This window comes from Grampus griseus (assembly GCF_964374135.1).
Source record: "Grampus griseus genome assembly, chromosome: 6".
Lineage (NCBI taxonomy): Eukaryota > Metazoa > Chordata > Mammalia > Artiodactyla > Delphinidae > Grampus > Grampus griseus.
In genome coordinates, this window is record NC_139000.1 from 94,319,478 (window position 1) to 94,343,884 (window position 24,407).

General features: G+C 41.6%; 1 protein-coding gene across 1 annotated transcript in view; it reads left to right on the forward strand.

The window, feature by feature from the left end:
• Positions 1 to 24,407, forward strand: part of SYK (spleen associated tyrosine kinase) — a 94,555-nt gene that overhangs the window by 59,382 nt on the left and 10,766 nt on the right. The window contains exons 5-11 of the mRNA XM_082657288.1: positions 1,166 to 1,247; positions 1,631 to 1,674; positions 3,367 to 3,435; positions 12,518 to 12,599; positions 14,021 to 14,198; positions 17,465 to 17,674; positions 18,517 to 18,706. Coding sequence (XP_082513414.1) covers positions 1,166 to 1,247; positions 1,631 to 1,674; positions 3,367 to 3,435; positions 12,518 to 12,599; positions 14,021 to 14,198; positions 17,465 to 17,674; positions 18,517 to 18,706 — 855 coding nt within the window. The remainder of the gene's footprint in view (positions 1 to 1,165; positions 1,248 to 1,630; positions 1,675 to 3,366; positions 3,436 to 12,517; positions 12,600 to 14,020; positions 14,199 to 17,464; positions 17,675 to 18,516; positions 18,707 to 24,407) is intronic.

A 24,407-nucleotide genomic window follows, 5' to 3' on the forward strand; every position in this document is an offset into this window, starting at 1 on the left:
GTAGGGACCTCAATACTATTTAGCCCTAGAACACACTATTGCATTTAACAGAATAGAGAGAACTTTGATGTCCATCTCAGTAGCGTGTTAGGGCTGGTCAGATTGAAACATTTATTAAGAAGGTGGATCTCATGTTGTGTTCTTTCCACAATAAAATAAAATTTAAGAAACAGAATGCTCCCTGGAAGGATAAAATATATTCATTCAACAAACATTCACCTAAATAGGTAAGTTTTGAGAGGAAAGAAGATTCAGAAGCAACGAGTCCTTAACTGGAAAAGGTACCAATAAACAGATAAGGAAGAAATATCAGATAGGAAGATTTTAGCTTGTCTGAAGAGGAAATGTCTGTATGAGAAAAGTAAATGTGAAAACTAAGACTGTCTTCCTATTGCATAATTTTGATTAGATATAAATAAATCTATTTGCCATTCATTTATTTTTTAATGTAGCAATCAGGCATCATGATTCATAGTTTTCTGGGAGCCATTAGCCAAGGCTGTCCATATCCTGTCAACATAAGGCCATTTGCCAAAGGGTCAGCTTTCCCCATGTCCCAGCTCTTACATCACCTGTGCTGTGATGTCTTCTCTCTGAAACTTTTGGGTTGAATTGTTTGGTCCTTCCAAAGCCTTTGCCCACAGCACTATTACACCATTAATCACTTTACATTGTTCATTTATATCTCTCTCCACCAAGAAAGTACCTCAACTGTAGGATGATTCACCATAGTTTACCTTTTGTCCTATCTCAGGACCTAGCACACAGCAGAATGTTTGTTTATGACTGAATAAATGAATGAACATTAGCGTGCTGAATTCATTGTTATAATATCACACAGATATGGGAGAATATAAACAAATAAATGCAACTTGCTACCCAAAAAAAAAAAAAGAAGAAGAAGAAGAAAGAAAGAAAGAGGGTGAGCCAAGAGCAGAGTCCAAAAGGGAAGGTGGCATGTGGACTTCTGTCCAGAAGTCTGAGGGTGGCAGGAGAGAGGCATGGGAAGGGATCAGGAATACCACCAAGGAAGCACCTTCTGTTGTTAAGCGCTGTCCTTGAATCACTTTTAAAGTCCAAAAGGGGAGTCAGCTGCTCCAGGTCAGGATTTCTCCATTGCCTGCCTCCATTATTTATTATGCTTTCTTACTTTCTTCTCTTTCAGCTCGTCGAGCATTATTCTTATAAGTCAGATGGTTTGTTAAGAGTTCTTACAGTTCCATGTCAAAAATTTGATGGGCAAATGGGTGAGTAGCCAAGACATTGGAGTCTCACTCTTTCAGATGTTGGTAATAATCAGCCTCGTTTTAGATTTGGTCTGTTGCAAACTCAAACAAGATGGGATGAGGCTTTGTTTTTACTGATTGATTAAAATAATGTCAGATTGCTCCAGTTTTATAGATACCGTTCATCAAAAACTAGCTGATAAGTTTAACTTTAAAAAACAAATTCATTTTAATTGCTTATGTGAGAAAGATGAAAGAGGGTATCAAGAAATGTATGCAGAAAATGTATCCACTCCTCAAGCAGTAATATTTTACAGTCACATTGATTGATCTGCAGTGGGGGAGGGGATACATAGTTGGTTTTCACTAACATAGCAGTAACTGTCCATGTTCTTTCTAACCAGGAAATATTAATTTCCGTCCACAACTTCCAAGTTCCCATCCTGTGGTAAGTGTTACTTAGCCATGCTGTTAAAAGTGAAACAGTTGTATATTAGCATGATGAAAAGCATGTTTAGATAACAGGAGTCATGGTAATTGTTTTCATCACACTTGGTAAACTGGGATTGTGGGTGTCAGCTAGAATCAGCCTATTTTCAGATCTGAGCTAGCCAACTTAACTTCTTAGGTAGGTTAAAATTCTTCCATTTTCTAAAAGTATACTAAATGACCATGCAACCCAATGTTAAATCAGAAATATGCCTCCTGGCAGATTTGGGAAATGTAGCATATTGTTCAGGCTCAGTCCCTGGTCCGTCCATGTGGAGCCGTGTGCACGATCCATGTGACCACGTGCATGATGGTGTGGTGAGCCAGGTGTGTAAGACATCTCACTGAGGTTGGCTGCCCGACTCTTTTGGTTAAATCAACCGAGACATTGTTATCAGAAAAATCACCCTTTCCAGGAGAGCTGCTTTGGCCATACCTTGGTGGAGGAAGGCTTGGAATGGGGATGCTCTGTGCCATCACATGAGAGAAGCCCTTAGAGTCAGGGGCTTGGCCAGAACCCACATCTCCCTCCATGTCAATAGGAGGTGAGAATTGTGGTTTGTCCACACTTTTCCACGTGGGTTTGCCCAACACATGCCTGATACTCCCAAAAAGAGAGAATTCCAGCTCTCTTCTCCCTCCAGACTGTTATGAGTTGACACACGGATTTATACTCCAAGCAGGAATGATGTCCTGCTACTTTAAGGGGGACCTCACTGTGGACATTTGATGCCCTTTGATGCCATCTGTGAGGAATGAAAATTACCCCATCGTGAGCTGTGCACTCTATACCTCACTTTCTGCCTGTTAACCCTTAAAATCTGCAAAAGGCAGAATGTCCACTCTGCCCTCTGAGGGGGCTATTGACTTGCTCAGAAGCTGCAGCTGTGCTGAACCAGGCAGGTTCTCCAGGCACAGCCCCTGTCCACAGACTGGGGGAACTGGAACTTGCTAAAATACCGATGAACTTTGGGATCAGTCTCTAAAATATAGCACCTTAATGGAGTCATCATTTTATTTTACCCTTTATACAGCTCATGGGCCTGGCGAGTCAACTTTAAGGTTGTACCCATCATGAGACAGGTCCATTTTCCTCTAAGAGGCATGAGGGCTTAGGGCTGAGTACTCTTAAAAGAATATCAAGCCCTCTATTTAACCTTGCATCACCTAATGGCTCCGAGGAGTTGGACATTTTGGAAAAACTTTTTATTGACTAGTGAAAAACATATAGGAAAAAAATGCATGTTCCCTAAGGGCCAAACTCAGTGAATTTCCACAAACATCATGGAACCAGCACCCACAAGAAGTAACAAAATTGAGCATGCAAAATTAGTTTCTTTAGGATAATTTGTCTTGAGTTTGTGACTTAATAATTCTGTATGAAAAGTCGGCTATTCAATGTAAAACCTCAAATTTTATAGCCTTCTGTGGAAAATATTGCCAAAGTATTTTTCCAGATCCTTCTGCTCAAGTGGTCGGCTTTTCCTGAAGCCTTTCTAATGATCATGTGTTGCCTCTAGTGCATCTCATCAACAGAATCTGGAGGGCGTTAGTGTAATTATAGAACAGGTTAAAATAGCATGTCATGTAAGGTAGCCTGTATTTGTTTTCTGAAACATTTATTGTTCCTCTTTGCCGTTATGGTTTCTAGACTTGGTCAGCGGGTGGAATAATCTCAAGAATCAAATCATACTCCTTCCCAAAGCCTGGCCACAGAAAGGTGCTAAAACGTCCCCTGCTTGCTGTCCCTGACTAAGTGGTAGGACAGACCCGCACTCAGCACTCACACTCTGCCCTGTGGCTGCCCACTCCGTGTGCCCTGCTGCCGACCCTCCTGCTGCTCTGGTCTCATGTCCCTGCCATATGTAGCCCTCTTGGGCAGCCCACGCCCTGCTTTCTGTGTGGTCCGAGTCCCTTTCCTGCAAAGTCCATCACCGTGAGTGTGCTCTCTCCGCTATAATGTGCTCTTGGAAGTCATTTCAGTCCATGTGATAGGTGGGAGGGAATTCTCATATGGCAGAGTCTTTTCAAAGCAAGCCAGGATCACATGCTGCAGCATTATGGTAATTGACTAGATAAATTACATGTTGGCAGAAGGAAGAGCCAAGGTTGTGTGGATCCTGCCCAGGGACTACACAAGGCCATTGGTTTTATAAATATCAAGTGCCACAGCAACTTCATTGTGGCTGTAGAGTTCCAACACAGAACTTTAACTATAACATGTATAAAGACAAGGTGGGATTTAAGAATTAGAAACGCCGTTTTTCTTTATGAGACAGTAAAGCTGACATATAGGGGCTTCCCTGGTGGCGCAGTGGTTGAGAGTCTGCCTGCCGATGCAGGGGACGTGGGTTCATGCCCCGGTCTGGGAAGATCCCACATGGCGCGGAGCGGCTGGGCCCGTGAGCCATGGCCGCTGGGCCTGCGCGTCCGGAGCCTGTGCTCCGCAACGGGGGAGGCCACAGCGGTGAGAGGCCCGCGTATCGCAAAAAAACAAACAAACAAACAAACAAACAAAAAAAACTGACATGTAATGCATTTTCATAGTTTGCTATATAATTGAATTATGAAGGACATAAAAAGTTCTTTTTTAAAGATTTTTATTTATCATGAATCACCTCCCTCAAAAAATGTATTTATAACTTGTATATGGATTGCTTTTTTTTTTACTTTTCAGTTTTATCATTGGGGTTAAAATTGATTATTTTATTAATAACTCTTTCCATTTTCATATCGGTTGGTATTTTTCCAAACATTTCAGCATATAATTGAGTGTCAGTTCATGAAGCAGATTGCCTAAGTACTTATTAGAAACAACGGAAATAAAAAGCATAAAAGCCCGGAGATTTTCTTTCCAAGTGGCAGTCATATTCTAGATGTTCTCAATCTTCTTGACCACAGAACAGAGAAGTGAGTTTAGTGTGGTGTTTGAGGGGAAAAGTTATGTAATAAAACTGAATGGAATAACTGTCTGTTTCAATATCATGCTCCCAGTCAGTGTTGATCAGCTCGTGGGAAACATCAGCCATGAGGGGGCATCCCTTTTGTGGGGGGGGCGGGTGACAGTGACGGCTACCCATGCCAGCGTGGCATGTTAGGAGTTGGGGACCAGGTTGTCAAGGCAATACATGCTCTATGTTGGTGTCCCTTTTGCCCCATGACTTGGTGTTTGTTTCAGACCATCAGGGCTAGTAGGTGATTGAGGCGTTGACCTTGAAGAGGTCAGCATTCCCCATGATCAAAGGCGAAACTCATGGAGAGTTTCCATGGTGGCCACCTTCTGGCCCACCTGGCCCTCGACCCCTGTTGGCATTCGCCCCTTCTCCTTGGACAGGGCTCACCTGGTTGCCAGGATGGCATCTCACAGGACCATTGTCTGGGGGAAATAGGTCAGATGGTACCCCATCAACTGAGGTGATTCAAAACGTGTTCTGGTTCAGGGTGCTTTTCAATCATGAGTCATCTTTTCAGGAGTCCTGATCAAATGCTACATTGACGAAGCTTCATAGCACAACTCAGGGAGGGACACTGAGTTGCCCGTGCATGGTGCCCCATCAGCAGGCCCAGAACCTTTCGCTCGCCTGGCTTCCTTGGCCTCTCCACGCACCAGGTCTAACTGGCAGCCATGGAGGAGCCCCCGTGGACGTGGGCCACGCCCCTGGCTCCCACCGCTTGTGTCTTCATTGTTCTCTTTATGATGGCCCACAGCTGGTGTGCCAACACATAGCCCTTCCCCATGCGCAGTCCCAGAAATGAGCAGTTTCACTGCAGACAGAGTAGACAACAGCAATCCACATTTATCTTAATTCTGTGGTTTCCAAGGGCATCATTCAGGGTTCACCCAGAGAAGCGTGACCAGTCAGAGATTTATGCGTGAAAGACACACAGCACACTCACACACATAGGTACATACATAACACACACATGTACATATTTATACATACACACATCTGTATACATGTACACACACACAGATATACAGACTTATCACTAGGGCTTGCCTTACACAACTGTAGGGGCAAGTTCAATGTCCATAGAGCAGATCATCATGAAGGGAGGATGAGCAGGGTGGAACCACGCAGGGAAGAGCCAAAGCTATCATTCACAGCCAGCCAAGGGTCAGTCACCCCTCTCCCCTTGGTGCCCTTTTTCGCTTAGGAAAGCCTCAATCTCTTCTAAGGACTCTTGACCGATTAAGCCAGCCCCATCCAGGATAATCTCCTCAAATTAAATCAGCAAATTAAGGATTTTAATTACCTCTGCAAAATCCCTCCACAGCAGTACCAAGATCACAGTTTGATTCATTAACACAGAAATATCATTCAGGCTAGCCAGGTTGACACATCAAAATGCCATCACCCCAGGAAACAGTAACCCAGCACTGTGAGGAGACAAGCCCCACTCCCACCCCTGTCCTTGTCCCAAGCAGGCTGAAGCCAGCTCAAGTCACCCACAGTGACTAAAGAAATATACAGAAAATAAGTTTTAGTAGATCTTTAAATTAAAGAAGAACATGTCTAAGGAAAGTTGAAGAAAATATCAGTAAGACTGCCTAAAAATAAAATATGTGTGGATAAGAACCGTAACATCATCAAAAGAAACATAATAAACTTGGAATAAGTATTAGTAATGATGATCCATATATAAGGTTAATATCTTTAATATGTAAGGAGTTTCTATAAATTAATAAAAGTTTTAACTGTCTAACAGATTAATGGGCAATAGTTTATAGTAAAGCAAACATAAATAGCTCTTAAACATAGGAAAAGCTGTTCCATTTCATATAAGAGAAATGCCAGTTAAAACTGTGGGGCTCCCTTATGTCCGCCTGTGAAGCTGATCCAAATAAACAAGCTTGGTGACACCACACAAGGGTGTGGTGAGTAAGCACAGCTGTAATTTATTGGAGAAGTGTGAAATGTTACAATCTGTAAGAAAGGCAATCTCACAACATCCATCAAAATTGAGAGTACATATAACCTCTTAACTGCAATTTTACTTGTAGGTATTTATCATACAGATATTCTTGCACTTATGTGTAATCATGTATATATGAAAATGTTTATTCTAACGTTGTATCATTGACAAAATCTGGAAATAATTTAAAAGACAAGCAATGAGAAATAAATGAAATCAGCTACAATAAAATTCATACTGTGATGGGTAGCTGAGATCTAGAATTGTTTCCAAAATACAATGTTAATTGAAGACAACAAAGTCATGCACGTATATATGTGCTGATATAGTGTAGAATGTTCCAGAAGAATACAGAAAATACTGATAACACTAGTTGCCTTGGGAGTAGGAAATGGGGTGTCAAGCAGACCCGCTTTTCATAGTAAACCCTGTTGTGCCTTTTACAATTTGCCCCTCCTAAATTATTTAATCAATTTTAAAGGATAATTAAATATTAGAAACTAATCTGATTAATACTGTGGAAATACTTTTCTGGCTAAAAGAGGGCTGTTGTCTATTTATTTTTAAAGCATGCTGTTGCTGTTTCTTTTTTCTATTATTTATTTATTTATTTATTTTTATTTTCTGGCTGTATCGAGTCTTAGTTACGGCACGTGAGCTCTTTGTTGAGGCATGCAGGATCTTTCGTTGCGGTGCGTGGGCTCTCGTTGTGGTGCACGAGCTTCTCTCTAGTTGTGGCATGGGGGTTTTCTCTTTTCTAGTTGTGGTGCACAAGCTCCAGAGCGCGTGGGCTCTGTAGTTTGTGGCACACGGGCTCTCTAGTTGAGGCGTGTGAGCTCAGTATTTGTGGTGCACGGGCTTAGTTGTCCCAAGGCATGTGGGATCTTAGTTCTCTGACCAGGATTGAACCTGTGTCCCCTGCACTGTAAGATGGATTCTTTACCACTTCCCGGGACCACCAGGGAAGTCCCTATGTAAATTTATAACAACTTTGAAGTATGCATTGAATTTTCATAAATATCAAAAATATCAATAGTTAATTGATAAAGGAAGGATTGTGTGATTTAAGCAATGGATTAAAAATATTTTAATTGCTCACCAGAAATATTTTAGGAGAACTAATACTTACGTTTTCACAAATAGAAGGGGAATTTTCCATTATTTAACCAGTCATGAGAAAAGACTTGTGGGAATTATGTCAAATATCCCATTTGTTAAGCTAAGGTGTAAATAATTTTCTTGAATTTGTTAATTTGATCAATATAAATAGTTGTTTTTAATAATTCAGGCACAAAATGGACATGTTCGAACTTGAATTAACTCTAGCATGTAGGTAGTTAATGACAAGTGTTTTTTGATCTGCAGAATATTATTAATCAGATAATTTGAAATTCCATAATAAAATCTTTAGAGCAGGTGTATTTTTCTTCTCTTTAGAGATTAGTACGTTTTAACACTTAAAAATATAAATGGATTTAATTGAAAAATCAAAGTATAATTCACCCTCTCCTTACCCCCTGCCATCACTTACTCTAAGGACTTGTAGTCCTTACAGGAATAAAATGTCTCCTGTTATTAGCCTTGGAATATTTTTCTTTGCTACTTTAAGTGCATAAACCTATCCTTCTATTAAGGATGATTGGCAGAGTTGGAACAACAGCAGCCTTAAAGACTGTGCTTCTGTTTCACAGTTCAAAGGCAGAGTCTCTTAAGATGAGACATAGCATTCACATTTATCTTAGTTGTGGAAAAGTGTTCCAGAATTTCAAGTTAAAACCCATTTTACATGTTTTATTCCAACACATACATTGCTGGTTGGAATATTTTAAGACATTTTATTTATTTATTTTTTTGCGGTATGTGGGCCTCTCACTGCTGTGGCCTCTCCCATTGCGGAGCATGGGCTATGGACGCGCAGGCTCAACGGCCGTGGCTCACGGGCCCAGCCGCTCCGCGGCATGTGGGATCCTCCCGGACCGGGGCACGAACCCACGTGCCCTGCATCGGCAGACAGACTCTCAACCACTGCGCCACCAGGGAAGCCCTAAGACATTTTCATACATGATTCACTAGTGTTCAGCTGGGAGAGAAAGAAGAATCCTTAAGTCATACCCATTTACTTGGTAATGTGGGAGCAGTGGACCAGACCCCTGAGAAAATATTTCCACATGATTATAAAGGGCCAGATTTTAGATCTTTGCTTCTAAGGTGAGGGAAGATTAATTATGAAGGTGAAGTGTTTATTTTCATGGATCTGAAGCAAACCTAAGATTATCTCATACCCTGGCCAAGAAGAGTCTGCCTTCACCTGTGGAACCTTAGTCCCCATTGGGACCACGGTCATTCCACCAGAGACCAGAACCATGTCTGGTTTGGGCAGCCAATATTTCTGAAGCCTACTCGTTCTTTTTGTCACTTCAGTTGTGACAAATATGTTGTCATCTTTATTACTGCTGTTGCCTGATTTGAAAATGTCTTTTAAGAAGTCTAAAAATTAAAGTCTATAAATGGCCATCAGAACATCTAGCAATACTCCCCAATCAGGAAACTCTGAATTAGCCTACCAGCTCCATAACAGCAATATTTTTTTTCTCTCCTTTGTTCACTTCTGAATGTGCACTTCTTAGAAACAGGCACGGAAAGAATATTTGTCAAATATATATCCTACTTGCAGTTAAGCCTGGCCAGTCAGAGATCACAGATCATAATTTATAACCTAAACAAATATTCTTTTTATTGTTGTGGAGTGATCTGTTTTTACCTGAATTTGCAAAACTTAAAGAAAAATCGCAAATTGCTCTTTGGAAGGTGGAAAGCTAAGGTAGCTAGTGCCATCTAGTGGTGTCCTTCAGCTTTGACTTCTGTTTCGAATACCAGCAAAAATGGGGAAAAAAGCAACAGTCAACATTTCATTTATACCTTGTTCTCTGTGTAGAAAAGGGGATGCTATTGATTAGGACAGAATAAGTTATCAAATACAAGGAAGAAAGAATAATGACAAATGATAGACTGGACCAGCAAACTGGACCAGCAATATGTTTTTCATTAAATTAAAATTTCTTTAAATTCTTTAAATTCTTCGATAATTTATCATTTTGCCTTAGAGCTCATTCTTTACAAAGTCCTCAAATTCTCCTTTTCAACTGAGCATTTGATTCCAGAGGGCTTTTGTCATTGTTTTACTAATGGCATATTCACCGAGTACTCTGGGAAAGATGAAACTTGTATTTTGTATCTTCATCTTCACATAAAGTCAATACTACCCTTTTAACAGACACAGCAGAAAACCTCCCATTTCTTCCAAAGAACAGTCTCTCGAGTGTAGTTCCATCCTCTGTCCCCATCAGGGCAGGGAGGGCCGAGGGGTCCGCACAGGGAGCTGATGTGGTTATTGAGGGAAACTCAAGGCTCTGCAAAGGCTCCTAGTCAAGTGGTGGTCCATGTGGGCAGCATTGAAATGAAGTCCAGAACCACCTCAGCTTAAAAGATGGGACCCAACCTTTCAAAGAAGACCCCCAACCCATTTCCTTATCCATAGCCAAGACAGATGAGGGGTGAGCACTACACAGCTAATCAGAGTATACATTACTGTGTCCAGGGCTTTAGGCAAACTGTGTCCGTCCCTACTGATTCTTACTCCTCGTGCCCTAGTATCCTTTTCAGTACTTTTTACACCCCTACCTCTGTTTTTAAATTCTCTCCCACAGGATTCATATGGCAGGTAATTGCATTTTGACTTAATTGTAACAGCCTTTATGAAGTCCTGCTCTGGAGAACATTCCATCAGGGATGGAGAGGCTGCAGACCCAGGATACATCTCTAAGTGAACAAAGGGTGGGAGGTCTTCCAGTCAAGAGAAGGGGTGCTGGTGCCCTGTCTTTGTCCATGATGGTTGGTCCTGGTGTCTTGAAGTTTTGTCTTTTTGGATTCAGAACCTCCCTACCTCGAGGGAAAATCAGAGAAATTGAAATGATAGTCAATATGAACCTAAAAGAGACCTTTTTTTAAAATTTGCAAACTATTTCCATCTTAGAGTTTGATTGCTAGAGACAATTGAGCAGAGCAGGAGGATGGCAAGCCTTGGGAATTACCTAGTTTCTCCTAGGACAGTTCTGTTGAGACAGGATAATTATTTTATAAATGAGAAGTGAGCTCACAGCACGTCCGATAATCTCGGAATTATATGTAAATTTTTAAAAGTGGTATATTGTCATTTGGAATTATCCACACCTATTCTTTGTTAATATAAGAACTTGAGAGAAAATTCACTTTTAAATCACATTAAGTTTACACTTCACATCTCCCAGTTTGAAGGGTATCTCCATTCATTCATTCATTCATTCATCATGTGTTTGTTGAACCCATTTTTGTTTAGCATCAGTGGTGGGTTGAGTGAACCAAATTTAGTAGAAAAGCTCTAATTCAGTGTATAAATGACTATGCCCCCTGTAACTTATATTCTGTTTTCATTTTTGATATATCATAGCTACTTCTATTAAACAGTTTGATAAGAATGCTGAGATAGTCGTCAGAAAATGGATCCAGTGACACGCCATTGACACATAAGAGCGAATGTCCCGTAGGCTGTCAGAAGGGCCTTTGCCCAGTGAGCAGTGGCTCTGTAGAGCTCAGTAGGTAGCAAGAAGGTTTGGAGACAAGTGGACAAGTGGCGGCAGTGATGCACTGTGACTTTGTTACTGTACTTTTGGTTCCCGGGCTTGGGGTATCAGGAAGGCAGCAGAAGATTCAGTGTGTACCAGGAGATAAGTGACTGTGTAAAATTAAGCTTACTGTCTCTGTTTCTTTAAATTTCTCCAAAATCTGGCAGTATCTCATTCCTTTGTGGCCAGTGTTTGGGCACTGCTAAGGTAAATAGATATATAAAATTTCCACTCACTCATGCCAAAAAAATAGTTTGAATCGTGGTTTTCCCATGAACCAAATTTAGTAGCAATACCCTTGTTTTAAGTTGGGGTGAAGGTGGATCAGACAGACTTTGAGATAGAGACTTTTGGAAGGGAAAGGATATAAGAATATAACAGTGGATTTTTTCCCCCATTATTTCATGCTGCAGACTGATGCAAATTGAATAAATAATACGGAAGGTTGCCATTAATAATGGCCAGCAAGGCTTTGTCTCCATATGCTTCAGTTACCTGCTCTGAGTACAAGGAAGAATTACTTTCCTTCTGGCTAGCAAAAAGAGGCTTCCCCATCTCACAGGGTCCATGATGATGATGATTATGACAATGATGAAGATCGACAGCAGGGGCAGTGGACCCTGGGCTGCTGGCAGCCGCTTCCTCTTGGGACCTCTAGTTTACTGACCAGCACTACCCTCTGGCATCTACCCAAAAGTTGCTACATCTCCATGGATGATAAAGATATAAGAGGATACTAGGAAGGCATAGGTATTTGGAGTTGGGGAGTGGGTGGGAGCAGCTGGTGGATACCTAGTGTTTCTTTTTAAATAACTTCCCTACAATATATTAAAGGGAAAGAAGTAATGGAGGAAAACAAATCCAAAGGGATAATGAGAATCTTCAGCATCTTTTAGTAAGTGGAAGTAGGATTTGAAAGGGCATGTAAGTAGGAAGGAATACCACCCAAACAGTTACGATTAATTCTCTCACAATGGGACCCCTGCCTGCCCCTTTCTTTGTGGGAGCAAGAGCTTTATTTAACCCTCACAGCATCCCATCAGTTGCCCAAAGAATGAGATAAGCCATGTCGTTGTTATTTTCCCGTCTCTTTTCCTAGTTCCTTCCTTTGTCTTCCCTGCTTAAGTTAAAATGTGATTATTTGGAAATAAAAATAATTACGCAGATCAACTCAACAGTGTTATCCCTGAAGAAAAGTGAGCTGTTATCATTTGTGTGCCTCAGGGCTCCTCATCCCAAAGGCCAGAAAGTTCGGTGACGTTCAACCCTTATGAGCCAGACCGAGGGCCCTGGGCCAACGAAAGAGGTGAGAGATGCACCTTTTGTCCCTGGGTGTTCACAGCACAGAGCTGTCTCCCACAGTCCCTTGCCGATTGCAGGGTGGGCTCACCCCACTGTCAGCAGCTGTAACATAGCACTGGTTAGCAGCAAGTGGTCCTGTCATCTGGTGGCGGGGGACAGATGCCACGTGTCTGTGAGCAGTGCTGTCTGTTGGATGAAATGGTCTGTACGGCCTCCATCACAATAAATTGGCCACGTTGAAAATATCCTTCAGTCCTGCTGCTTCAGGATTTCTCACCTCTTGCAACAATAACTGATACTACTCAAAGTTTCCATTTCTAAGATCCTGTTCTTGGAAAAATGTCTGTGTTCAGGAATACGTTTCAGCAGGAGGTGCAGAAAGAAATGAGTGACTGGTAAAAACTGAAGGAATGTCTGAGTTGTTGGAATTCAACACATGTTCAGGGAATTGTAGTGATTCTGTGAGGCCAGGAGAGGATAGGATTCAGAGAGGCACCCCCTCAAACTCAATAGGCCTCTACTAGACTGATCAGAAATGGGACCTCTAGGTGACCTTCTTAGGTTTTCTAGGTGGCCCCAGGTTTTTTTAAATTGGTGAACTTGGTCTGTTTAATGCTACAAAAAGAAAAGCACCCCCAAACTTAGTAGCTTAAATCAACAGCAATCATTTAATTATCTCATGCAGATCATGAATCTGGACAAGGCTGAGCTGGTCCATGGTGGCTCAGGGCCTCTTGCAGGGAGATTGGGGGTGGAGCTGGGCCAGCAGGGGGTGGAGGCTGTGGTGAGACTGGGGCCGGGGCTCTGGCGGCTGGCCAGCATCTCCCTGTCTCCACAGAGCCTCGGAGGCTCTCAGTCTGGTCTCTCCGCCTGGGCTGACTGGAACATTCTCACAGCATAGAAGGAGTCGGGGCAGTTAGACAATTGCATAGCATTTGAAGCTTCAAGAAGCAGATTTCCAGCAGCCCAGGCAGAAGGTGCATGGCCTTTTAGAACCTTGCCTGAGTATATCACAGACATCACTTCTGATACACTCTGTTGGTTGACATGATTACAAAAGCCACTGAGGTGAGGTGACATAGATTCCACCTCTCAATGAAGGAGGGTCACAATTTTCAGACATAGTTTAAAGCCACCACGGCCCATTAGGAGGGCCCCATCTGTCTTTGCCTCTGGCAGGAAGACCCTTTCTCGATGTTCATTAGTGCAAGAACAGGGGTCAAGTACAACAGGGATGAAGGGCTTTTTCCTACCCCGCTACCAGCTGCCTTGAGTGCTTTGAGCGCTCACAGACACCATAACTGCCCAAGGTAACCAAGGTCTTAAAAGGCAAGCTGTGAGCCCAGGAGGTAGGGGTGGGGGGGACGATGGCAGTTTCATGGGGGATCCAGCCCCAGGGTTGTGCATTTCTTGACTGCGTTGCAGAAGCCCAGAGAGAAGCCTTGCCCATGGACACCGAGGTCTATGAAAGCCCCTATGCAGACCCCGAGGAGATCAGGCCCAAAGAGGTCTACCTGGACCGGAAGCTGCTGACCCTGGAGGACAAGGAACTGGGCTCTGGGAACTTTGGGACGGTGAAGAAGGGCTACTACCAGATGAAAAAGTAAGTCAAAGCTGTGCCCTGTCACAACACACTCATTCTCATGTGAGCTTACATTCTAGAAACTACCACATATACATGTATTGTGTTTATTTAATCTCAAATGCAAAATTTAACCTAGCATAGCTAAATCCTTTGTTATCAACAGTGTAGTTTTTGTTCTGTTCTGGTACAATTGAAGTGAAAGCATCCATTATATATATTAACTGTGTATATAATAATTATATACATATTAGTTTAGATGTATTATGTGTCCCTTCCAGAGAATTAGAAAATAGAAACAAGCAAAATATAAGAAAATAAAAACATCCTACTTTACCACTCAAACACCACTACTGTTAACAAACGTGTCTATATTTTTTTTGATCTTTATATGTACACACGTGCACATATGTACTAATTAATTAAAATGCAATCATTCAGTGATAACCCAGTGTTCTCACTTATTTTCTTTGATTTTTAAATATTGTGTCTCATTTCCCTTAACCAGAAAATTCTTGATTACAAATATCCTTAGCATAATTATTTGCTTTATCCTGTAATTTCAAATAATAGTATATATTACATAACAGTTAGAATTGCTAAATTACTAAAAATCTCTTTGTACTTCATTTGGTCTTTAGAAGGAATCCAACAGGGAATGTTCAGTAAAAGTACTGGTTCCTAAGTACTTTGAAAAATACTGGTTTCTAAAGTCCTTTGAAACAAATCTTCTCTGAAAATCTGTTTGATAGGAATATAATTGGGTTTGGTTGTTTGATGCTATTTTAAATTTAAGGAATTAGTGTAAATTTTTTTTTCTTGACCCTTGAATCATGTAAATGATTCAAGGGTCAAAAATATAGACAAAAGTATGCACAGAAACTTACGCTTTTAATCCTGCCCCTTCCACCGTATGTGTGTGTGGATACATGTATATATATATATATATATATATGTGTACGTATGTGTATATGTATATATATATATATATGTATGTATGTGTATATGTATATATATATGTGACTGCTGTGCTTATTTTTAAATATATGTGTATACATATATATATCACAGTTATTTTGTAAAATGAATATAAATTATCCTGTATTAAGGTATAGATGTTCTCAACTAGTTTGTGATACTCAAATTCCTTGCTTAATTAAATATATAAATTAACATAGATATAACTATAGATACATAATTTCAGCTAGAGATTTGGGGAGAGGAGAGGCCATATAGGTGAATTTGGGGCAAAATGATGTCTTTACAATCCTGAGTCTTCCAATCAATAACAGTGACCCATCCTTCCATTTACTTGGGTCTTTTATTTCTCTGAGCAGAGTTGTTTAGTTTTTTTGTGTAGAGGTCTTGTACAACTTCTTTGTTGGATTCATTCATAGGTAGTTAGTATTTTTGATGTTAATATATGTGGTCTAATTTAAAAATTCTTACTTGTTATTCCTTGGCATTGCTTGAATGCAGGAATATGACTGGTTTAGTCTGTTGGCCTGATACCCAGCAACTTTGCTTAAAGTCCCCTATTATTTCTCACTTATTATTTCCAGTAGTTTATCTATGTATTCTTTGACCCAGAAATATATCTATAAATAACAACAGTTTTATTTCATCCCATCCAATCCTTATATTTTTATATTTCTTCCTTGCCTTATTGTACTAACTAGGAACTGTGGTTCAGTGTTGAATAAAAGTGGCAGTAGCCTCATTCCTCCTTCCTGATTTCAGGGGGAAAACTTTCCACATTTCACCATTAGGTTTATAGCTACTGTTTATCAGATTATGAAAGTTTCCTTCTATTCTACTTTTCTGAGGGATTTGTTTTTAATCCTAAATGTGTATTACATTTTTTTGTGTACTTCTTCTCCTCTGCTGCTAGGACCACAGGCTTTTTCTCCTTTATTGTGTTCATGTGGTGAATTATACTGATTGACTTTCAGATGTTCAACCCACCTTGCATTCCTGGAATAAACCCATCTTGTTCATGAATTATATATTCATCATATCTTTTTCATAAATCACTGAATTTAATTTATTAATATTTCCCTTTGAATTTTTACATCTACGTTCATGAGGGATATCAGTAAATTATTTTCTTGTAACTTCTTTTTTTTTTAATGAGGTTAATGTCATCCTCATAAAATGAGTTGAGAAGTTCCCTTCCTCTTTTTGTTTCTGGAAGAGTTTGTGGGTGTTCTCTCTTCCTTAAACATTGGGAAGAATCAAGAGGTTTTTCCTTGTTAATTTTGATCCCTACCTCACACCATACATGAAACCAGTTCCAGGTGGATGGCAGACTGAAATGTGAAAGGTAAAACAATAAACTGTCTAGAGATAGCATAGGATAATATTTCCTTGGTCTCAGGAAGAGGATGCAGGGGTCTTCTAGGGTGCTGGTGATGCTGTGTATCTCTATCTGTGTAGGAGCTATAGCATGTGTCCAATGTGTAAATACTCTTCTGAGTTCTGCACTGAAGCTGTATGTTCTTTTCTGAATGTATGTCAGACTTAGTCTGTTACTCTGTTATTTTACCTATTTTATGGGATAGTTCTGTTTTTATTCTCCCATTTCAGAGTTCAACAAAAGAGGTATATTTCTTGTATTTGTGGGAACTGTATCATGGAGAGATGCAGTTTCTCAAATCATACGTAGTTAAGTTGCATTCATTTATTTAAGCCCCACTATATCAGAATATTTTCAAGAGTTGAAACATGACCCAGGTGGTGTTTTTATTAGAAAATGGAAAGTAATTAGTTTTTTTTCAAACTTGTTGAAGTGTGCTTAAAATTAGCAGAGCTCAGTTTTTAAAAGTTTTATAAATTATGAGCTTTAATAGTGTATGTTTTTTAATTCTCCAGCTAGAAATTCATTGTAACATATATTAAAGGCATGTTGTATTTACATACATTACACATAATCTGAGATGATACATCTCAAGATGTTACTGGAATTCATGTATGTCATAGTTTTTAAAGTTTGTTGGAAAGTTATTTAAATATTCTACAGTGTGTTGGCTTTCTGCTTGGTTGCGGCATTCTTCAGCGCTCTCCCATTATTTTTAACCAATTGAGTGTTCCTCTCCTTGTCTATAAAATGAGAGAACATGATTGGAAAATTAGTCATGTATAACATGGCTTCTTAAGATGCATTTCCATTCTGTGACAGATATTTCTATAACATCATTTCTAGCGTAGGAATTATGCTTCATGAAAGATAGTTACCTACATGTGAGCCACTTTGAAAAGCTTCTTATGTGTTGTGATTTCTTTTGCAGAGTTGTGAAAACAGTGGCTGTGAAAATCCTGAAAAACGAGGCCAACGACCCCGCTCTTAAAGATGAGTTATTAGCAGAAGCAAACGTCATGCAGCAACTTGACAACCCTTACATCGTGCGCATGATTGGGATATGCGAAGCCGAGTCCTGGATGCTGGTTATGGAGATGGCGGAACTTGGTCCACTCAACAAATATTTACAGCAGAACAGGTATCCTTAGGTACCCCAGAAGCTCATACTGTGAGGGGCAGGGCCCACCTGCCCAATGCACATCATAACCTGATTTCTACAGGAAGCCTTGTCTCCTCCCACACCTTCCCAGAGTTGGTCCACACTCAGGGAGACAAGAGAGCTGTAGTCTTTGGATCAAGTGCTCTTTAGTTCTTAATGTGTAAAGAAAAACTCTAATCCAACAATTTGGTCTCCTTTGCTCACTCTGTACTGGCCTGGTGATAGAATCAGCCTTAGACTATCTTGGCAAGCAGTCTCCCCTCACCAAGCAGAAAAAACATGCTCTTTTAAAAGAAATATTTAAATAAACAATTATAAAAGAAAACAGTGATGTTTTACATGTCTGGCTGACCTCTACATTCCCTTGAGTAATTACTTCTGAAAACATCCATTGCTATTAACTGATTACAACCATCGATGGAGTAATCATTCTGTGCTCATCTCCAGCCATGGTTGAGATGGAGGAACTCACGTGGAATAAGTCATAATAATAGCCACTGATTACTTTATCCCATTTGCTACATTATGTTTATACTTAACTGAGACTCAGGATTGGTTTTGCTAGCTGTCCAATATTGGAAAGGGGATTCCAACTGAAGCCTGTCTGTTGGTGAGCCAGGTCTGACCACCCCATTATACTGCTTTTCATGCAATTCAAAGCATACCTTGAAAATTCTACCAGCTGAACACCAGTCACCACCATTTGTGACTCTTGCTTAAAAAGAATAGGAAGTGAGTGGGTTCATATTCTGTGTGCATGGTTGGTTGTTCTAAAATGGACTCTTGTTCACTATCACTAATAACACATTTGTGACTTTCAGGCATGTCAAGGATAAGAACATCATAGAGCTGGTTCATCAGGTGTCTATGGGAATGAAGTATTTGGAAGAGTGCAATTTTGTGCACAGAGATCTGGCTGCAAGAAATGTATTGCTGGTTACTCAACATTATGCCAAGATCAGTGATTTTGGACTTTCCAAAGCACTTCGTGCTGATGAAAACTACTACAAGGTAGGAACAACTTAGCCAGTATTCAGAGCATCAGGTAGTAAAAATCTGAAATGCAAATGTATGTTTTCTTAATTTATTATGGTAGGGTTTCAAGAAGCAATTTCCCTATTTAAAAATAACTATGTAAGAAATTTTCTTCTTAAGCTTTGATTCTATTGTTTAAAAAAATGGAAATACTCTAATATGTCACAACTTGGGATTTACTCAGAATAGTATCTTCCAAACTATGTTCCTTGGAGCAATAGGGAATCAAGGTATTAATGATGATTCATTTGGAAAAAAACAAGAATAGAATTCCTTTGTTAAATTGTTTTGGAAAATATGCGTTGAACAAGTTGACTCTTGCAGGACTTTTCAAAGCTCCTCTCTGAACCCTCAAATGAACTAATAGCAACTAAAAGAAGGGGAAAAAATAAGAAAGTCCCATCCTCATATGAATTCAATCACAGTCTGTATGTAGAGTCTATGTTGATCAATTAGAAGATGTACTAGGATTGAGACCAGGTGGTGGAAGAGTGTACCAAGAACAGATTCCCACCTCTTCAGGTCCCTGGGAATGTCCAGCCACCTCAGAAATAGACAGCATACCTTGAAGATCTAACTAGTGAATGGCAGGATGGGATCTGTGGGATTGCCCTGTGTGCCACACCCTGGAGCGGCTGGAGAAATACGCCTAAGTATCCACACCTACCCACCCACCCTTTCTCTGAGAGCCAGGTGTGGGTATGACAGATAGCAGCAGATAGCAGCTCTTGGTCAGCTAAGGGTCAGCACAAAGGTACGAGCAACAGTAGCAGAGCTCCCATCACAGCTCCTCACTCCATTCTTCATAGAGAAGCTGGCCCCAAAGCAAAGCTGCTTCAGAAATGAGCCATCATGAGAAAAGTATCAAGTGAGCCCTTTGCAGGGACTGCTGGGAGATGGAGCAAAGGGAACAATAGCCTAGAATAACAATCACACATGCACACCAGAAAAAAATAGATTTTATGTTGGAGACACTTTGTAACATGCACTTCATCAAGGTAATTAGAAGAAAATATATACTAAAACAAGGACTCAAAGAGGAGACGAAGAAGTTGAGATGACAAATAATCCCAAAACTTAGTGCATTAAAACAATGCCAAGCATTTATTTACACACAGTTCTACACTGTAGGCAGAGCTTGGTGGAAATGGTGCATCTGTGCTCCACACAGTGTCTCAGGAGGTGGTTCCAAGGGGGCAGAGGATTTATTTCCACTCTGCTCACTCACACAGCGAATGACTGATTTGACATGGGCTGTGGTCTGGGACCTCCACTGGGCTGTACCCATTAAACAATAACTTAACTACATGTGGCCTCTCCATGTGCCCCTGAGCTTACTCACAGCATGGCAGCTGGGTCCTAAGAGCAAGTTACTCAAGAGGCAGGAAGTGGAAGCCGCCAGGCTCCTAAGTTCAGGGCCCAGGAACTGACTCAGAGTCATGTCCACTTATTCTATTGGTCAGAGCAGCCACAGACCACCCATATTCAAGGGAGTGGGGAGGAATGTCAAAGAACACGAGGGCCAATTTTTTCAACTGCCACAGATATTAAACAACATACCATTGAAAGTAAACCAGTGAATCTCTGAAAATCAGTGGGGAAGAAAATATAGAAGGCAGTATAGAAGTAAAAGGCAAAGGATCAGGAACAAGACGGTGGAGTAGGAGACCCCGGCTTCTGTCCCCCAACAAAGATCAACAGTTAGACAGCTATCCATGAATGAAACAGCTCTGGGAGAATGCTGGAGTCCACTTAAGAAGCTTTAGCAGCACAGTGGAACGAAAAACTTGAGAATAGCTACATAAAAAGGGAAGGAACAATAGCTTAATTTTGCTTACGTCATCCCATCCCTCAGGTCAGCACTGCTCAGTGGAGGCAAGAACCCAGCTAGAAAGAGTTCTCTTCACCAGGAAAGGGAAAGCAGGGTGAGCAACCAGCTTCCCCAGCCTTTTGGAGCAGTGCACGAAGGACCTGCTTCAGTTTCACCCAACCCAGAGGCCAGCAAAGCTGAGCTGTCTAGAGACAGCTAGGAACAAGGAAGAAGGGAGAAGAGTGGGGGCTACCACTATCAGCTACACAGCAGGAGTGAGCATGGTTCCTGGTGACCTACTCTGCAAAGGAACCCCAGCAGCCTTCACTACTGAGGACTTCAACCGCCCTTACAGATGCTGCAGATCCCCCCAGCTTTCATCACGCAGGATCTCATCATGGACTCCCCACAGATTTCACTGCTGAGGGTTTTTGCCCTACAGGTTTTCTAATTCACCAGCCACCTGAGTCCCTCCCTACTCCCCCCACCTCACCCACTGGGGAGCAGGATCCATACCAGCAGCCCGCTCCAGCTGCTGCAGCTGCCTGGACCCCAATGGCTGATCCCCACCGGCATGTGTGCACTCGTGGCTATCTCCTGCAGCTGTGCACCTGCACGCTGCCAGCTCAAATCCCATTACTGGCCTCCACTGCTGTGCGTATACCTGGGATGAGCCTGTGCGGCTGCAGGAGTGCACTCTGACAGCCAAGGCCCCTATGGCATCTTGTGGGCTTGGATATATCCCTGTCTCCTGTCACTGGCCTGCACCATTGGGCTCACCTGCAGCTGTACACTTACACACTGTCAGCCCAACTCCCATCACCTTTAGTGCCACGCATGTACCCATGGCAAGTCTCTGCAGCCACAAAAGAGCATGTCAGTAGCCCAGGGTCACTGCAGCTGCTAGTGCACCCACAGTTGGCCTCAACCTGTGCTGCTAGGCCCAGCCCTTGCCACTATGTGTTTTGCAGCCAGCCCCAGTCACTACAGAGGCAGCTGCAGCCAGCCCCCACAGCTGAGTATATGCACACCACTGGCTCTGGCCACTGCCAACACCTGCCTGGTCCCTAGCTGCTGGGCCTGGAGGTACCACTGAGGACCCCAACAGCCCTTGAAGCCACTGCAGATCCCCTATAGCTATTGCCAAGGAGCACACAGTTGTTGTTTTGTGAACCACAGAGATGTAAGCAAGTGAAACATCAAGCCCTACCCCCAGACCTGGAGCCATCACATACCCTTGCACTTGATATCCTGTACCCTAGACCAGCAGTCCCCAACTTTTTCGGCACCAGGGACCAGTTTTGTGGAAGACAGTTTTTCCACACACCGGGGGTGGGGATGGTTTGGGGATGATTCAAGCACATTACATGTATTGTGTACTTTATTTCTATTATTACTACATTGTAATATATAATGAAATAATTATACAACTCACCATAATGCAGAATCAGTGGGAGCCCGGGGCTTGTTTTCACTTGCCACTCACTGATAAGGTTTTGATATGAGTCTGCAAGCAATTGATTTATTATGGGCTCTGTGCAGTCAAACCTCTCTGCTAATGATAATCTGTATTTGCAGCCACTCCCCAGAGCTAGCATCACCACCTCAGCTCCACCTGAGATCATCAGTCATTAGATTCTCATACGGAGCACGCAACGTAGATCCCTTGCATGTGCTGTTCACAGCAGGGTTTGTGCTCCTATGAGAATCTATGCTGCCACTGATCTGACAGGAGGCGGAGCTCAGGTGGTAATGCGAGGAATGGGGAGTGGTTGTAAAAACAGATGAAGCTTTTCTCGCTTGCCTGCTGCTTACCTCCTGCTGTACAGCCCAGTACTGGTCTTTGGCCCAGGGGTTGGGGACCCATGTCCTAGACCCAGGGTCAAAGTATGCTCCAGCATGCTCCCACCCACAGGTGAAAGTCCTTCCTTACTGAAGTCACCCCATACAGTCTGGAAGAGGTGGCTGCATCTTCAAATGTACAGATGCCTACACAAGGCTGCAAGGATCATGAAGAATCAGGGAAACATGACACAACCAAAATAGCATGGTAAACTCCCAATAACTGATCCCCCCAAAATGGAGATACACAGATTGTCTAACAAATAATTCAAAATAATTCTTCTGCTCAGAGAGCTACAAAAGAACACAGATAAACAATTTAATAAAAATCAGAAAAACAGTACAAAAACAAAATAAGTTCAACAAAGACATAGAGAACATAAAAAAGAAGCAAACAGAACTTTTGGAGTTGTACAATACAAAGACTGAACTGAAGAATTCAATGAGAGTTTCAACCACAAACTGGACCAAGCAGAAGAAAGAATCAGTGAAGTCAAAGACAGATCATTTGCAATTAGCTAGTCAGAGGAGCAAAAAGGAAAAAAGAATAAAAAGAAGTGAGGTAAGCCTACGGGACTTATGGGACACCATTAAGAGAAACAAGTTATATATTTCTGAAGTCCAAGAAGAAGAGAGGGTGAAAGGGGCAGAGAACTTATTTTTAAAAATAATGGCTGAGGGCTTCCCTGGTGGCGCAGTGGTTGAGAGTCCACCTGCTGGTGCAGGGGACACAGGTTCGTGCCCCGGTCCGGGAAGATCCCACATGCTGCGGAGCGGCTGGGCCCGTGAGCCATGGCCGCTGAGCCTGCGCGTCCGGAGCCTGTGCTCTGCAACGGGAGAGGCCACAGCAGTGAGAGGCCCGCATACTGAAAACAAAAAATTAAAAATAAAAAAATAATGGCTGAGACTTCCCAAATCTGAGGAGAGATTTAGACATCCAAGTTCATGAAGCTCATAGGTCCCCAAATAAATTCAATTCAAATAGATCTTCTCCAAGACACAAAATAATAAAATTGTCAAAAATCAGGCAAAGAGAGAATCTTAAAAACAGCAAGAGGAAAAAAAGCTTGTCCCTTACAAGGGAGCTCCCCATAAGACTACCACCAGATTTCTCAGCACAAACCTACAGGCCAGGAGAGAGTGGAATGATACATTCAAAGTTCTGAAAGAAAAACATTGCCAACCAAGAATACTTTATGTTCCAAAACTGTCCTTCAGAAAGGAAGGTGAGACAAAGACTTTCCCAGGCAAACAAAAGCTGAGAGAGTTTATCACCACTAGATCTTCCTTACAAGAAATTCTGAGTTCTTCAAGCTGAAATAAAAGGAAGCTAATTAGTAACATGGAAGCATATGAAAATATAAAACGTACTGATAAAGGTAAGTATATAGTCAAATTCAGCATACCCCATTACTCTAATATGGTGTTGTGTTAATCACTTAATGCTGATACAAAGATTAAAGAACAGAAGTATTAAAAATAGCTATAGCTACAATAATTTGTTAATAGATACATGATATAAAAAGACATAAATTGTGATATCAAAAACATAACATGGGCTTCCCTGGTGGCGCAATGGTTGAGAGTCCGCCTGCTGATACAGGGGACATGGGTTCGTGTCCCAGTCAGGGAAGATCCCACACGCCGCGGAGCGGCTGGGCCTGTGAGCCATGGACGGCTGAGCCTGCGCGTCCGGAGCCTGTGCTCCACAACGGGAGAGGTCACAACAGTGAGAGGCCCGCATACCGCAAAAAACAAAACAAAACAAAACATAACATGTGGGGAGGAGTACAAGGGTAGAGTTTCTACATACAATCGAAGTTAAGCTGTTATCACCTTAAAATAGACTTATATTTATAAGATGTTTTATGTAAGCCTCAGGGTAACCACAAGTCAAAAACTTGCCATAGATACATACAAGATAGAGAAAAGGGAAGCAAAGTATACCACTATGGAAATTCATCAAATCAAAAAGGAAGACAGTAAGAGAGGAAGAAAGGAGCAAAAGAAATTTAAAACATCCAA